Source organism: Triplophysa rosa, linkage group LG25 (assembly GCF_024868665.1).
Source record: "Triplophysa rosa linkage group LG25, Trosa_1v2, whole genome shotgun sequence".
NCBI classification, from domain to species: domain Eukaryota; kingdom Metazoa; phylum Chordata; class Actinopteri; order Cypriniformes; family Nemacheilidae; genus Triplophysa; species Triplophysa rosa.
Genome location: NC_079914.1, coordinates 11,326,329 through 11,344,048, shown reverse-complemented (window position 1 = coordinate 11,344,048; position 17,720 = coordinate 11,326,329). Strand labels below are relative to the sequence as shown.

General features: G+C 39.7%; 2 protein-coding genes across 8 annotated transcripts in view; one reads left to right on the top strand and one right to left on the bottom strand.

Moving 5' to 3' along the window:
- LOC130548621 (amine sulfotransferase-like) overlaps positions 1 to 17,720 on the top strand; it is an 85,530-nt gene that overhangs the window by 6,226 nt on the left and 61,584 nt on the right. The window contains exons 12-13 of one of the 7 annotated variants that reach the window (XR_008962060.1): positions 96 to 158; positions 292 to 324. The exons of the other annotated variants lie outside the window; for them this stretch is intronic. The gene's annotated coding sequence lies outside the window, so the exon portion shown is untranslated. Of the gene's footprint in view, positions 1 to 95; positions 159 to 291; positions 325 to 17,720 lie in introns of those variants that run through there. 7 annotated transcript variants of the gene reach the window in all.
- LOC130549204 (60 kDa lysophospholipase-like) lies at positions 8,369 to 13,505 on the bottom strand. The gene is made up of 6 exons (XM_057326423.1): positions 13,149 to 13,505; positions 11,840 to 11,935; positions 11,539 to 11,726; positions 10,982 to 11,065; positions 9,192 to 9,354; positions 8,369 to 8,413 (listed from the first exon to the last, which is right to left on the bottom strand). Exons 1-6 carry the CDS (start codon positions 13,296 to 13,298, stop codon positions 8,369 to 8,371), a joined length of 726 nt encoding a protein of 241 aa, XP_057182406.1. The 5' UTR covers positions 13,299 to 13,505.

Below are 17,720 nucleotides of genomic sequence, written 5' to 3'. Positions count from 1 at the left end.
ATGTATAATATATTTAAACAGTTACGTCTTTCTATATGTAGCTAATGTATGTTATATACAGTAATGTATAAGGAAAGATTTTTTCATATCTGTAGCACACCAAAGCCTTGAAAGCCTGTACAAGGAGGAGCTGTCTACAGATGAGGTGTTTGTAACAGGTGAGGCTTCTCTCTTAATGTGGCTAATGTAATTCCGCACAAAAATTATAATATATTTTAACAGTTACGTTTTCTATATGTGCTAATGTATGTTAATACACAGCAATGATAAGGAGATTTTTCATATCTATAGCACACCAAAGCCTTGAAAGCCTGTACAAGGAGGCGTCTACAGACGAGAGTGCTTTGTAACGAGTGAGGCCATCTTCTTTACATGCGGCTAATGTCAATTCTGCATAGCGATGGTATATATAAGAACAGTAAGAACTTTGTCCCTTAATCATCTTTGATTTTATTATTCATTTATAGCAAAACAGCAGAACTGAACAGACAAGTAACTGGAGGTATGTCTTGATTTAATTTCCTTAATTTGAAAATTAAATAAAGGCTAAATGTTATTGTATTTTTACTCCTCCAACATTTAAGATGATTCTCAGTTTTATCACTATACATAAAGACTTTGTTTGATTTTCAAATCATTTTACTAGTCACAACAATCTAACCCACCAAAGTCAGATGTATTGTATATTGCAAAAACGAATAACATCAGTAATGTTAGCTGTGAATAATTTTAAAATGTCATTGTATCATTGTATTAATAATTTGTTCTTTATGGATTAGGGACCAGAATATTACACCCGAAAATATCCAATAGTCATTTATTTGGAACCTCCCAAGTAAAGACATGTTTGTTTTGTAATTCATTTTAAATATGGAACTTCAAATGTAAAGCTTGCATCTGAAAAAAAGCATTTTAATTTACATTTATTGACTTTGGAAACGTGCTCTGGCACCCACTGTATACATCATAGTTTGTATTGTATTGTATGCCTGATCTGAGACGCTTAGTAACTGTAACACTTTTTATGAATCACTGCAGCTGTACAAGAGTATTTTCTTTGTCTTTCTGCAATATTCTCATATTCAATATTCTCTTGTATTCTTGTTTTAGAAGGTCTCTCGGAGTGCCCAAACAAGCGATTGCCAGATTGAAGAGCCAAAAAATCCTCCCAGCACAATGAAAAGGAGAGCAAAGGCCATCAAGGCCTACTTCAACAAAAAGTGGAAGGCGGTAAAACGCACCTTCACACAGTGCACAGGGGACTCCGATTCATAGATGGAAATGAGCTTTATTGAATTGGCTAGTAAAACACCGAAAAGAAAAACAACGCAGAAACTGACTAGTGCACACTCACACATCCTAACTCACTCACTCCGTCACCTTTCATTTTTTTCACTTCACTTTTCATCTTACAGTTTATTTTTCTTTTGTTAGATGACTGTAAATTAGCTTTTAGAATGTTCTTGTTTGTTTAGTGTTGTTGGTTGTTTAGTGTTGTTGGTTGTTTAGTGTTGTTGGTTTTTAGTGTTGTTGGTTGTTTAGTGTTGTTGGTTTTTAGTGTTGTTGGTTTTTAGTGTTGTTGGTTTTTAGTGTTGTTGGTTTTTAGTGTTGTTGGTTTTTAGTGTTGTTGGTTTTTAGTGTTGTTGGTTTTTAGTGTTGTTGGTTTTTAGTGTTGTTGGTTTTTAGTGTTGTTGGTTTTTAGTGTTGTTGGTTTTTAGTGTTGTTGGTGTTTAGTGTTGTTGGTTTTTAGTGTTGTTGGTTTTTAGTGTTGTTGGTTTTTAGTGTTGTTGGTTTTTAGTGTTGTTGGTTTTTAGTGTTGTTGGTTTTTAGTGTTGTTGGTTTTTAGTGTTGTTGGTTTTTAGTGTTGTTGGTTTTTAGTGTTGTTGGTTTTTAGTGTTGTTGGTTTTTAGTGTTGTTGGTTTTTAGTGTTGTTGGTTTTTAGTGTTGTTGGTTTTTAGTGTTGTTGGTTTTTAGTGTTGTTGGTTTTTAGTGTTGTTGGTTTTTAGTGTTGTTGGTTTTTAGTGTTGTTGGTTTTTAGTGTTGTTGGTTTTTAGTGTTGTTGGTTTTTAGTGTTGTTGGTTTTTAGTGTTGTTGGTTTTTAGTGTTGTTGGTTTTTAGTGTTGTTGGTTTTTAGTGTTGTTGGTTTTTAGTGTTGTCGGTTTGTGGTTTTTAGTGTTGTCGCTTTGTGGTTTTTAGTGTTGTCGCTTTGTGGTTTGTCGCTTTGTGGTGTTTAGTGGTGTCGCTTTTTAGTGTCGCCGCCGCCGCTCGCCGTTTGTTGTCGCTTTTTAGTGTCGCCACCGCTCGCCGTTTGTTGTCGCTTTTTAGTGTCGCCACCACCGCCGCTTGTTGTCGCCGCCGCTCGGCGTTTGTTGTCGCTTTTTAGTGTTTTATGTTTTTAAATGATTGATTTTTAATGTGGTGTTTTCAAGGTTTAGAAAATGCTTGGATTCGGGATAAAGGTCTTGAAACTGCTTGACATTTTAATTGTTTAATTTCATATCAAATCTGTATGTGCAGATCACTTTTTAGATAAAATAACTGAAAAGTTCTTATTGCGTTTGCAGTTAGCATTAAAAACATTCTACTCGAGCTTCACTTGTCGCTGTGATTCTGCGCACATGGCGGGCGGCAACATATGAAGAATTCAGATGCAAAACCCTCTAAGAATAACCTCCGTCAAAAAGAGATTATGATGTTAAGTGAATGCTCTCCACACATAGTAGGTCTATACGCTACTCAAATAATTTTGCTTCAAAACCCACTAAATACCACACTCATATTTGCTGGAAGTAAAGTTAAATGAAGGAGCCTGATAAAAATGCTTGTTTAAACGATAGTCATCTGATGGACTTAAAGGGTTTTGCATCTGAATTCTAAATATGGAACAGACTATGTAGGACCGGAAGAGTCATGTGTAAAGTAATAAAGCATTTCATAGTTTAATAAGTAATTCTACAATAAAAAATAGGCATTAATACATTTGTTTACAACTTAATTTATTTATCCAAATATAAATAGGCGAATTGATAAAGTCATTCATTATTTAACATTTTATAAAAATAATTAATAAATGAAATATTATCCATCATTAAATACTTCAAATTAAAAAACCAACATGAAACACTCAATAAGTACATCTTTTTAAAGTGCATTCATTAATTCCTAAATAAATAGTGGAATTTCAAAATGTATTTGAATATGCGATTTTAAAAGAGTAATAAATAATTGGATTTAAAAATTTTACTACTTGAATCAGTCATTTAAAAGTCAATTTTCTTTTACCATTTGCATTTCCATTTCCACACTGCCTTTCCTTTTTCGGTTTGCTATTCGATTAGCTTAGTCATTTAGCTTTTCCTTTTAGCCTCTCCATTTAGCATTTCCCTGACACTTTGGGTCCTTGCATTGGTAAAACGAGGTTAAACGATGCAAATTAGCTATGGCGAGAGAGATGTAACATGCTCTCTGATTGGCTAGTTCCTTGTACGTCATGTTCAGAGGTATGTTAGATGAGCAATGGAGAAGAGGATAGACCTGTTGTTCACTGCATGTGTAACCAGCGCGTTATCAGCGCCTGCTTTTTCTCGAACAGATATCATAGAAAAGGAAACGTATTGTTAGAACAGGTTAGAACATTCACACTGCACGTGGAAGCAGCAGATGCTACTGTCTACTGTCTACTGTCTAGGGCAGGACTAAAAAGTGACCCTGGACCAGGTTCCCCAGGTCTGCTCATGCCGTACAGTGGCCCACCGGTGCTGAGGGAAACAACTGCATCATGCGGTCATTCGAAACTAAGCAAAGCCTTGTCTTTCATTACAACAGATAAAATGTCATGATGACTATAATTCACAGTACCCGGTTAAAATCAGTTGTATTATCTATATAATCCGGAAAAGCTTTAATTCATGCGTTTTAAACATCCGAGCACACTGTTCTAGTGGTACAAGCAGTAAACAACAAACCGGTCTACTTGTACTCGCATCATTTCGCACTCATTTTTTTTTAACCAGGGCATTGAAGATCGAGTAGTATATAGAAGCGCCTGAAGAAAAGAAAACTTGTGTTCACAGCGAGTGCGAGCAACTGATGGAAAAGACAAGGCTTTGCTTAGTTTCGATTGACAGCATGATGCAGTTGTTTCCCTCGGCACCGGTGGGCCACTGCACTGCATGAGCAGACCGGGGGAACCGGAACGCGAGGGGGTGTGTGGTGCGCTGCTCTTGGAGAAAATGTCCAGGGTCACTTTTTAGTCCTGCCCTCATAGACAGTACACAGTAGCATCTGCTGCTTCCAGGTGCAGTGTGAATGTTCTATCCAGTTCTAACAATACGTTTCCTTGTCTATGATTTCTGTTCGAGAAAAAGCAGGCACTGATAATGCGCTGGTTACACGTGCAGAGAACAACAGGTCTATCCTCTTGTCCATTGCTCATCTAACATACCTCTGAACATGACGTACAAGGAACAAGCCAATCAGAGAGCTTTTTACATCTCTCTCGCCAAAGCTAATTTGCATTGTTAACCTCGTTTGACCAATGCAAGGACCCAAAGTGTCAGGGAAATGCTAAATGGAGAGGCTAAAAGGAAAAGCTAAATGACTAAGCTAATCGAATAGCAAATCGGAAAAGGAAAGGCAGTGTGGAAATGCAAATGGTAAAAAAATCGCCTTTTTAAATGACTGATTAAAGTAGTTTAATTTGTAAATCCAATTATTTATTCCTTTTTTTAAATCACATTTTCAAATACATTTTGAAATTCCACTATTTATTTAGGAACTAATTAATGTACTTTAAAACTATGTACTTATTGAGTGTTTTATGTAGGGCTGCAACTAACGATTATTTTTATTGTCGACTAATCTAACGATTCTTTTTTCGATTAGTCGGCTATTCGAACGATTGTTATTTTTTATTAATCTAATAAAGATTTTTCACTGTCTAATTTTAATTAAGTAGTTTTAATTTTAAAAGTAAAAAAATCTGTCTTTTTTTAATGTACTGTATTAAAGGTAAAAAAATAAAATAAACTTAGCCTACCACAGTATACACAGCTATGAGACCTTTTTTTATTGCACTTATGCTTTTTGTTGTCCTTATGTTGTTCCAATTGCTTCCATTGTTTCCCTCATCTGTAGGTCGCTTACTACTGTGTTTTGTTCACTTCGACTGCTCAGTATAAAAATATGCATTTATGACACACACAAACAATTATATAAGTACTACAATAAAAGAAAAATTAATCACTAGCCTTAGCCGACACAATTCTCCTCTATCGTGTCTGCAAAGTGACAGTGTGCCGTTTTAAGGAGGTTTCTAACTTGGGTGCACTGTGGTCGGACAAAAATACTTAGTTCTTCCAAACAACAGTGACCATTGGGTGGGCTTACCACAGGCACGAACACGGGTTGTACTGTTGGGGACTAACAGTCTTGTCCACTGCGCCACCATTGCCCACACCGTTTAACACATGGAAGTTTGCTTTAGCCTGCTCTTGGCCTCCCGCGTCGACATCACAAATGTGCCGGCGTCCATGCTTCCATCCCCAGTAGGGACGCGGCGTCCATGCTTCCATCCCCAGTAGGGACGCGGCGTCCTACCTGCAAAACGTTACCCGCATGGTGCGCACTTTCGAGGTGGGAGAGCCGTGGGCCTCTGCCTTCTGCAAAGCACTGTGACAATGCCAGACAACGCGCTAAACGGACCGAGGAGTTCTTCGAATTCTGCCAACATAGGTATGGGCCGCATTTCTTCGACACCATGTCACCTGCCGACGTGTTGATCCTCTTTCTCACGGAACTATACAGCAGAAACTTGAAGGTGACCACCGTGAGACATTACCTGATCTACATACGGATCTTCTGCTCATACGCAGTCGACAGCTCGGAGAAACATGCCTCGGTGAACGAAGCCAAACTCCGTCACCTGAAACGAGCCTGCCTGTACCAGATGAAGCAGATCAGAGGAGAAGTACAAGCACTTCGCACCGACACCAGGGCTGAGAAATTGGCAGTGATCATCTCACGCGAGTCCCTGTGCAAGTTTTTGAGATCTTCTCATGGGAAAATCCCCCGACTGATCGAGCTCTTTGCCCGAGAACAGACTTTCGGAATCTTGTTGCTTTTGCAAGGCATGCTGTCGGGCTACATGTCTGTAATGTCAGGGCACCGCCGTTGTGTCTTAATCAACATGAAAGCAGATGAGGTAAGCAGAGCAGGCACCTCGCCGGACGGATTCCGGGTGATTTCGGTCAAGCACCACAAGACCGCTGCTTTTTTTGGCCTGGCAAAGATCGCTCTCAGCCCGTGAGAGTACTCCTGGCTCATGGATACGAGCCCGGGCTCGTTGGAAAGGTCTCGGCCGGGCCTTTCGAACGAGCCATGTCTCGAGCCGCTGCGACCCCTGGAGCCGGAGATGAGGAATGCGGAAGTCAACTCTGCGGGGTCGCAGCGCCACGAGCCCGGGCTCGTTGGAAAGGTCTCGGCCTGGCCTTTCGAACAAGCCGTGTCTTGAGCCGCTGGGTCATCGGGTTCCGGAGTTGCGATTTTTCAAACGTCCCGGCTACCGGGAGCTCTAGCTCTAGCCCCCGCATGGGCTTGTTGGAAAGGTCTCGTCCGGCCCTTTCCGACGAGCCGAGGCTCATCCCGCTACGACCTTCCGTCGCGGAGATACGGACCGGTGAATGTTGGATTTTCGATCCGAAAAAGGTACGCTTTCCCCAGATCGGCTCGCCCGTCGCAGCGGTGGACTTCCATGTCCGAACGGCCGTGATGTTGCCAGACTGTTTCCGGCTGGGCTCTGACGAGAAGAAAACATTTCTCGTCCTTCTCGTTTCCCTCCGGGCTGAGGTGAACCCCGTCTCTGATGAGATGGGATCGATCAATGTTTTGGTGGTGAATGCAGCTCATGCCCCTGTCCGACAAGAACCCAGACATCGCCCCGTTAAGCCACCACCGCCGGCATCTTTCGATGGGGTAGGCTTTAGTGCCAATCTGACACCTCCAGTTCTGTCTGGGCAGAATGTCAGAAAACAGGAATCTCCTTCTGGGCAACATCCTGAACACCTCCGCCAGATCAGCTTTCATTTCCACCAAGAAATGGTTGCGGTTGCTGCCCCCCTGGCACAAGCTGTTCCCACCAAGGTGAATCACCAGGATGTCTGGATCAGGATACCTGGCCCTCAGGGAGCGCAGTGCTGGGAGAAGATCATCCTCTCTGCCATCCCAGGTGATGCGGCAGCGAAGACCCAGGTTCCTTTCCAGATGATAATCACGGAGGTGAGATTGCAGTTTACGGATGTAAGAGCTGCCCAGAACCCAGACGTGAGGTGTACGCTTCTCAGCCATCTCTGCAATAGTGTGTGGGAGCTGGGATTTGGCTGTATTTATGATCCTCTTTTTCACACAGCCCCCAGTGATGTGTGGCAGGACAACATGGCTCATTATGACTCATCATCAGATCGTGCAGGGATTTGCATAGCGTAATCTACAATGTGAAAATGAGCGATTTGCATACTCAGTCATTCATTAACAAATTCAGATTGCAGATGATGGTTAATGGGTGTCACGCTTACCAGTTTGCTTGTGTCTTTAAAATTAAAATGAACAAGAATTGGCCAACTGAAAAGGAGAAAAACAAAAATAACAATATTTATATTTGTAACAGTGGTGGCGCTAAACTTAAATGTTCATTTAAAAGTTTAATAAACAAATAATAAGGTAAATGTATTTTAAATGTAAAATATAAAACTCAACAATAAATAAACTTCTGAGCAAAAGGATTATAAGCGGTTTAATGTTCTTATATTATGCAGCAGTTACTTGCATTAGTAGTAGCCCATGTAAATACATTCATTTATTTACTGTTGAGTTTCATTTTTACTTCAAAATATATTTATTCATTTACCTTATTATGCTTTCAAACTTAAATGTTCATTTAAATGTTTACTAAACAAATAAGGTAAATGCATTTTAATTGTAATGTATGTAAATACATTGTTATTGTTAATTTCTTTTGTAAATATTTTCTACATATTTTCTATGTTACAAAGTGTATGTGACATAAAATCTTGAATCATGACATCTTGTCTGGCCACACCCCTGGTTCTGCTTATGTTTCCGGCTTTGCTATTGTACGGACGCATTTACTAGCGCTCCGTGCTTTGCGCTTCTGCTTTTATGCTTTATCTTATTTAAACACCAGCAGTTCAGTACAGTGCTCAGACTAAACAATTAGGAACTAAAACCAAAGACTCTGGGAAATACTTCAAAACTTTTGGAATGCTCAGCAACCAGGATTTTTTTTTGGATAATAGCAAACAGTCTAGTTGATGTAATTTTATGTAAATCTGTCTACAAGCTCTTGTTGCTGTCATTCAGCGGTGTAGCCAATGGACGATCCTTGCCGGACGTAGCTCTGCCCACAATGATAAAAATAAATAAATAAAATGCATTTAAAATACTTGATTTGACTCGAGGTTGACTGACAGTTGTGTTAGCCAATTGGGAATGATCCAGGCTATCTTTATCTTTACTAATGCTGTCGTGTTCTAAAATCTCTCACTGACTACCAGCGATGTTTAAGCCTTCCATATCTCTTTCCATCAGGCTCGAAACTGAGGAGGTACGTCAGTGTGAAACGCCCGCAGTGGTGATCTTTGCTCACATGTCGGCGGGGTGGTTGCTATCCCATTTCGTGCTGTTGTTTGTCGATGCATGATTTAGTGTAGCGACAACGAGCATTTATGCCACGCAGACACCGGGGGGAAAACAATCCAACCCGCTCCATTGAATTTCTATTGCGGGAAGCTGCCGCCTTGTCATTTCTGACATTTGCTCAAAGGTCATGTTGGTGTTTTGTGACCTTAGTGACCTGATGTGAGAACTTTGTTTTATACATATTGTAAATCGGCAGTGTTTGGGCTCAACGTTTTTTATGTAGATGTATAACTAGATGCCCTTTTTTATATATATATATATATATTTTTTTTGCTCAAAGTAACATATACATAACATACTGCCAAGGGTCTGCATTAATAATCACATAAGAAAATACATTTATTTTCTTATGAAAATACACATTAATTATTAGAGAAAAAAGATTTAACAGCTTTTTTATTTGTACTATAGAAATAGCATGAAGATCATTTTAAATGTCCGCGTCTAATATTGTTCAATAAGAAAGTTATTCTTACCAGTGGCTTGGCTCCATACTCCAATAGCTTGGAGATCATGGTGTTATCACCTAAGCGATCAGCCTCCTGCATTGCTGTCCGCTTACTGTAGTCAGTGGTGTCCATGTCCACCCCTGACAGAAACCAGGCATGCAGTAGTGCATAATCTCTCTTCTGTACTGCTCTGTAGAGTGACAGTTGAAACAAAACCATTTGTGGCTCGTAGATATGTACAATAATATATCTAAGAAAAAATGCTTATCGTTTCTTATATACATACACAGTGGATCTAAAAGGTCTACGCACCCTTGGTAAAATTGCAGGTTGTCACGTAAAAATGAAATATAGATGAATAAATGTAAAATTGCAACCCATATATTTAAGTGAATAACAATAAGAATCATTTAAATGAAAAGTTAAAAATGTGCAATAACCAGGTTGCGTGAGTGTGCACACCATTTTATAACGGGGATTGTGGCAGTGTTCAAAATCAACCAATCGTATTCAGACTTAAGTTAAATATGAATTTGTATACACCCGCCATCGATTCAAGCCACCGATTAACCCTTAAAAACGTACGACTGTTCCCAAAGGATTTTTTCTGGCATCAATTTGGTAACGTCCCACGCTGAGAGCTTACAGCAGCCAATTCAGGACCTTATTGTTGAAAAATATAAATCGGGAGAGGGTTACGAACAAATTCCAGGACATTGAATATACCATGGAACAATGTAAAGAGAGTAATCAACAAAGTGAGCAATATAAGCCACAACAGTGACATTAGTATGACCAGGACATCCCACTAAAACTGGTAAGGGCGACTGCCAAGAGGCCTGCAGCAAAATGGCTACAATTTCTGGCAAGTACCGGTTGCTCCTTACATGGGACAACCACCTTCCCAATTCTTCATATGTCTGGGCTATGAGGGATGGCAACCTTTCATAGCCAAAACAAACATCAAGCCTGGCTAAAATGAGCAAGAAATACATGAAATCTCCCAAAACCTCACAATGTGGAATAATGTTATGATGCGAAATCAAACCTTTTGGCCATTACACCAAAATATGTGTTTGGTGCAAAATACACACAGCACATCACCAAAATGACACCATACCCTCAGCAAAGCATGGAGGTGGCAGCATCATGCTTTGGGGCTCATTTTCTTCAGCTGGAACCGAGGCTTTAATCAGGGTGGAATAGCTCCAAATACCAGTCAATTTTGGCCCAAAGCTTAAGGCTTCTGTTAAAACACTTAAGAAGAATTTCAGCTTTCAGCATGACAATGACCTGACCTCCAAATCAAGAAAGGAATGGCTTTACCCAAACAAGATCAAGGTTTTTGAATGGCCCAGCCAGAGTTCAGATCTAAATCCCATTGAAAATCTGTGGCCTGAAGAGGGCTATGCACAGGTGACGCTCAAACCAATTAGTTAAAATGCATTTGCAAGGAAGAACGGCATCGCAAGTCAAGATGTGCAAAACCGATTGACTCTTACCCACAAAGACTGCATGCTGTGGTCAAATTTAGAGGTGCTTCAACTAAGTGTTAGTTTAGGGGTGTGTACCCTTATGCAACCTGGTTATTGTACATTTTTTGCTTTTCATTTTTACATTTTAAATGATTGTTATTGTTATTCACTGTGATATATAGCTTGCAATTTTACAATTAAGGTGGAACAGGTTCCGATATGATTCATCTTGATTTCATTTTTTACATGACAAAAACCTGCAATTTTATCAAGGGCGTGTAGACTTTTTAAAACCACTGTATTAGTGAAAAAAACAAAAGAATTGACTGAATTACTGCTTACTGGATCATTTCCATGGCAATTCTCACTGGCAGTAGGTTCACAGTGAATCCTTTCAACCGCAGGAGCTCGATTACTGTAAAATGCCTACAAGACACAGCAGTCTATACGTGATCAATCTGGGAGCAGGTCAGACCAAAATAAATATTTTTAGCAATTTAACGATTGATTTCCACGCACCCATTCCGGTTGCCAGCCCATCACAATTACATGTATGGGCAATTGAGCATCTCTAATTCAACAGGGCAATTATAGTTTTGTGATATGCCACCTTAGAAAACAGTTTTTGACATTGACAACTGAACAGTTGATAAGTTTTTGTTCATGGAAGTGATGGAAACACCCACTTTCAATAGGTGTGGTGTTAGACTGGCTGATGCTTGTTTGGAAAGAAACTGAACTATGAATTTGGCCTGAAACTATGGGATGCTTCCCAGGTAAGATGTGGCAACATAAATGAATAAATGGCTCTTTAGTAGTTCAATGTCAATTCAGCTAAATAAACAAATCATTGGAACTCATTGAGTTCACATCCTGTTTAAATAAAGGCTTGGGTTTACCTGTTCTTAATGGCCGAGTACATTGGGCATTGTCCAGACTGAGGTCCTTTGTCCTTTGACATTGTCCTGTCCTCGGACTGAGATGAAGCCCCATTGTCCAGTAGGAACATTACCATTTCCCCATTTCCCACCTGACAGGCTGTATGGAGAAGGGTTTTTTTATCGTAGCCTCCAGAATTGACATCCATCTTCAAATGATTATCAAAAATGAAAAAGAAATGTCCAAATATAAATTTCACACTTTGCTGTGTTGGTTACGGCATATTTTTACATTAAAAATTGTAACAGTTAGTTAGATTACTTGTTCTAGGAGGACTTGAAGAGAGATGAAATCGTTGTTTTCCACGGCACCAGAAGCAATCGAGGGAAGGGTCTTTACAAGCAATTCTTTCTTCTCCTGAGAAATAGATGTTATAATAAAAAATAACTGACGACCAAAGTGCAGATCTAACTCTCAAACATGTATTCACAAACTGTACCTAAAATGTGTAAAGCTGCTTCAAATTTTTTACATTTAATTGTACAGTGGAGTGGTTCTCAAACTGTGGTACGCATATACCACTAGTGGTACTTGAAGAGACCCCTGGTGCAGATTAAGCTTCTTATGTATCTCTGAGCTTGAACCGCTGTTTAAAGCTGTTGTTATTGCTGTAAAGCGCTAATTCAACACGCGTCTGCATCTACTCGAGGTTAAATCAATGAAGCGTGCCTTGTGATTTAGTTTTGACGCACCGCATTGACGAGCTGCTGCAGTAAAGTGTATGTCTGTATGTCTGTTTGTTATATACAGCTGCTCTCTTGATGTTAAAGTATACGTATTGTAGCCAGTGGTGTGAGGTGTGGCCCCTTTAAGAGCAATTTGCCTTCGCTTCCTTTTTACCTTTTGTGGATGTGCGCATGCGGCAGATTTACGTGCGCTTCGACTGCACCCGCATGCCGTGGGACTCTGATGCTCCATTTCCTTTTGTTTGTGTTTTCTTACGTAATCTAAGTGTTTTGTTAAGTAACACGTTTCCCACGGAGGTTTTTCCATGCGCATGGGAGAATAAATCCGTTTTTGAGGGACACATTTGTGAGTTTTCCTGTTATTTGCAACTAAGTTACTTTAAGTTGGTGAGCTATCCCTTTTTCTCACAAAGACGTGTTACAATATATTTATTTATCTTCTGTGTTCAATATTCTTTCCACATTGTCTGTCTTTGATATGTTTGTAGTCTTTCTGCAAGTCCCCACAAAGTTAATAAATCCCCCATAAAAGTCATTTACAGAGCCCTGTTTACTGTGCACTACAGAAACGTGTTTTGTGTTCACTATCACTGCTGATTAACTTTGAAAACAGCTGGTAAATAACAACGTGTTTGTATTATTAATAATACATTAGAATTGGAGGACGAGGTGTAAAGATAAAGATTCATAGCGCTACTATTAATTTAAGTGTTTATTCATGTGATTTTTCTACGGCGCTCATTAGGTGGGACTTGGAACAACTCATTTTATTAAAGGTGGTACTTGATCTGAAAAGTTTGAGAACCACTGGTATAGTGTATATAACAAATGTGCATGTAAAGCACAACTGACACAGCTCACAATTACTGTACAACTACACATACCGGCTGGGTTTTGCCATGAAGCCAGTTGAGTTCCATCACTTCTTCCAGAATATTCAGGAACTTCTCGTTGCGGAGCACCACTCTGTGGTCTGTCTCCTCTAAATCCGGTGTCTGCATGATAAAACTGTGATGTGGACAGAAAAGAAGCATACACTCAACAAACAAAAAAGTGAATTAAAGATGTCTTCCCTTGAAATTCACTCCATAAACTTTTCAAGCCCGGGTGATCAGATCAGATGTCTAATGTTTTGTAGCCTTCACGTTTTCTTCAGCCGAGATCTATGACGCCCCCCAGTGGATAACTGCCATAATACACATTCACACGTCTACAAGTACAGCTCACATTTTTTGCATACGTTTTTAGGGATGGTTATAAAATTTACATCTAATATATATATATATATATTGTAGTCATAAATTGTCCTGCGTTGTCACAAACACATTTTTGAATGTTATTTTTCTGTTTTCAGTAGTTTTGGATGAATACAGCACCACCTCATACGTTACGACCAATTTTCCATCGTAATGTTGCTTGCATCGTAAACAGAAAGCTCACGTCTGTGTCAGAGGTGAAAATAACGATCTTGCAGCTCAAAAAATCTCTCAGACAGAGAAGGTCCAGGTGTCAAAGACTTAACTTTATTTGCTCGAGTCAAACAAAACGAGATGTTCCAAGTCATGTAAAAATCAAGTGTTTTCAGTCTACAGTTATAGTAAAACTTCTGAAAGGTGGTCCTTTCTAAAAAACAATCAGGTAAAAAAGTAAGCACGAGTAAGAGTCTCCGTGGTACCCCCCGGCCTGTGAGGGGCGATGGGGGTATGTAGCGAGGAAGGCGGGGCGAGAACCGTGGGGCAACAAGGCGGGGCCGGTGGCGTGAGTGATAATGGGAATCAGCTGTGCGCACACCGGTCCCGCATGTCTCACGGAGGAGATCGGGAGCATAAGAGGACGAGCGACAGGACTACTGACGAGAGAGGACCGGGCCCGGACTTGTGTTAAGTTTTATTTATTTTTGTGTTTTATTTATGCCTTTTACTTTCGTTTTGTTGTTTATTAAAGTTGCTAAATGTTCGCCGGTTCCCGCCTCCTTCCTTCCTTTTTATTGAACCGTGTTACAATAACGTAGAGTGTGCAATTTATCATTGGTGCCCAAAACTTTTAAATTGTCATATTACTTAATTGTCAGCAAGCTAGATAAGTAAAAAGCCTTTCTCATCTTATATTAGATATCTCGTACCACGGATAACGTCTGATTTCACACCTCTCAATGTTTCTCAGGCCCAAAGACCGTTTTACTCCACGTTGGCAACATAATCATTGTAATTATTATCTGGTACTGTGTACATTACCATCTGATATCAATTAATATCATTATATTCAACCAAATGCGCATTAGTAAAAAAATCCGTAAGAGCACACACATTACCATCAACAAGTTGCTCGTTTTTTCAAAAATAGATTTCTTAATCCAGTACCAATTAAAAGTCTCTGATTCAACCCCCTTTTTTTTTTATCAAAGTCCCAGTTAAATCCTTTGTAGATGATATGTCCATCCGCGTCATTCTCTGGAATGCACATGCAGCTGGTTTCTTCCATTATGGCACAAACTTCACCCTGTGCTGCTGTTAGCTGGTCCACGGTTCTGCAGCCATTTAAATGTAATCCTTGTCGTTTTTCCTTTGATGCTCTCCATCATTATCCTCATGGCATTCATAAACGAAATCACTTCATATCTGGTGATTTCCACTTCATGCATTGATGATGCTACACCCAGAGCAGGGCTGAATACTTTTGACTGCTTTTCAGCCAATGTCCATATACACGATGATTTTTCAGCACAGGGCTGTCCTGTAGAAAGTTGAACAATCCTCTTCTTGGCTTTCTCCGCAGCGCACATGATGGATGTGGTATGATGATAGCTCCTCCATGTCGTTGAAGTAGGGCACATAGCCCAGTCCAGTTGCTTGCAGGTATATAAGTATGATATTCACACAGCCAGTGATCGTCTTCCACTACTCCTGCACTGTCAGAAAAGAAGGTACAAAACTGTACCTTTTAGGGTACAAGTGGCTGTCACTGGGGTGGTACCCTGAAGGGTACTATTTTGTACCTTTAATTAGACCTTTAATTAAACTTTGTACCATTTAGGGGACAATTTTGCACCCCAGGGACCAATTGTGCATACTGCAACGAAAGCACAAAATTGTACCTTATTGTATAAAAGGCTCTTCAAGGCAGGGTAGTTTTGATGCTATGAAGCCTCCCCCAAAAAATAAAGAAATTGGCTTAAAGATATGCAATTTTATTTACAAACCTTTTACAAAGAAAATATTTGATTTATATTTGAAATTATTACATCTCATAACAGCAACAGATAGGTCAAAAAGACAATCAAGTGCTCATTGCACATAAAAACTCATCAGACATTACTCAACACACATAATCAGAAATATAATGCAGTCCTTTAAAACAGAACCATTTAACTCATTAGAAATCAAATTAGACAAATATAATAATTGTTCAACTTTTTACAGGCTGTAGTATGTACTTCACATTGAGGTTTAAAGTATATGGCAGTTGTTGTGAAGCATGAATACCTAGTGCTAATAAATAACTTGTCATAACATTGTAGGTGTCTAGTGCCTGGTAATCAACCTCTTCACCTGGTGAGAGGACAGTCCATTCATTCTGATATTTCACAGATTATGAATAATAATGATGACAAAAAGATTAAGGAATTAAAAGCTTTCCGCACAATAACCAGTTGGTGTCCATGTTAAGAATGCACTTAATCTGAAAAAACAGTGGAACATTTTCAGCATGCAGGTGACCCACATATAACACACCTTTAACACAATAACTGACATCATTAACCTTTACTTTTGTTACTCGCTCAATCGGTTTACCTTCAAAATGGACATGGCTGTACTTCTTGTTTACACTAATTGAATGCTGTAGAGCCGAAGGTAAAGACTGAAATCATGGTTAATTTTCATAAGGGACATCATTGGTTGTAAGTTTTAATGTTTACTAATGAATGAATGAATGAATGAATGATGAATGAGTTTTTTTTCTGGAATGTAAAATATTGGAATGCTTATTACAACACAAAGGTTCACAACACTATTTGTACTGCATATATGAAAACCCATGTGATTGTCATCTTTTACAGTTAAACTTAAGAATCCAAATCTTTAAATTTTAAAAACTGCCCTTCATGTCTCACAGGTCATCATGCAGAAAAAGGTTGTTTTTTTCCCTGGAAAGGTTAAGGTCACATATTCCGTAAAAATCAACCCATCTTTGCAGGACAAGTCGGCACCAATTAAGGAGGAGCTTGTCAGACCAAATGCTCTGAATGTGGTCCGTCAAAGAGGTGATGCATCAGACCAAAAATACGTTTTTGGAGAGTACATCCTGCAGTTTGGAAAATACAAGGGGAAGTCCTTCCGGTGGCTCCTTGAAAATGATGTGGATCATAACCCAATAAAGAACCCAATAAAGGATCGCGCTGTTTCCTGTTTCCTGCATCGCTGCCGGCGGCTTGTTTGTATCAGTGCGCTTACCACTTTGTTCTAATATTAGTGTATTTTATTGTCGTTGCTAACTTATCCTGATATCTCACAGGCACCACTCAGACAACCAGCCATTTAGTGATGATAATCTGCTATAAATCTCATCACCACGATAAGCAGTGAGGGGGCCAGAGAATATTACAGTGTCTGACATCATGCTTGCGAGCTCACACACCTCTTTAATGTTATCTTTTGTGATCTCCGATTGACGGAGTCGAACATCATTTGTGCCGACGTGAATGACAATCTTACTGAATTTACGATTAGCCTTAGCCAGCACATTTAAATTTGACTTGATGTCAGGCGCTCTGGCTCCCGGTAAACATTGACTATGGTGGCTGGTGCCTCTATGTTAACGTTCCGAACAATAGAATCACCGATAACTAGGGCACTTTCAGCAGGTTTCTCAGTCGGTGCGTCACTGAGCGGGGCAAACCTGTTCGAGACTGTAATCGGAACGGTCGAGTGATGTTTTGTCCTGCGACTACGCCGTCTCACAGTCACGAAGTTTCCCAGCTGCGGAGGATTTTCAACCGGAACCGAGCTGTGTGCGCTAATGTTGCTCGCATCCAAAGTGTTTTCTATCGTCGTTAAACTCTTACTATCCTCAGATAAAGATTGGATGCGAGACTCTAATTCTAAGATCTTCTCTGTCAGCCTAACTATTTCCCTGCATTTATCGCATATAAAGCCCTCGCAGCTGACAGAGAAGGCTAAGCTAAACATATGACATGAGGTGCAAGTAACAATAATAGGAATAGAAGCCATAACTCACCGGATTTGAAGTGCAATTCCAACTTACCAAGGTTGCTCGATGGATCGTAGTATAATCGCTTAAAAAGAGAAACAGTTAGCACACAAGACAAACCAGAGGCAAGATGATATTCCACAGTGTAAACAGAAAGCAAGCTAACACGCTATTGCTATGCTAACGGCGTTAAGTTAACTATCACTTTTGGTTTAGAATCTTCAAGTAGATAACAAGAACAGGGTTAT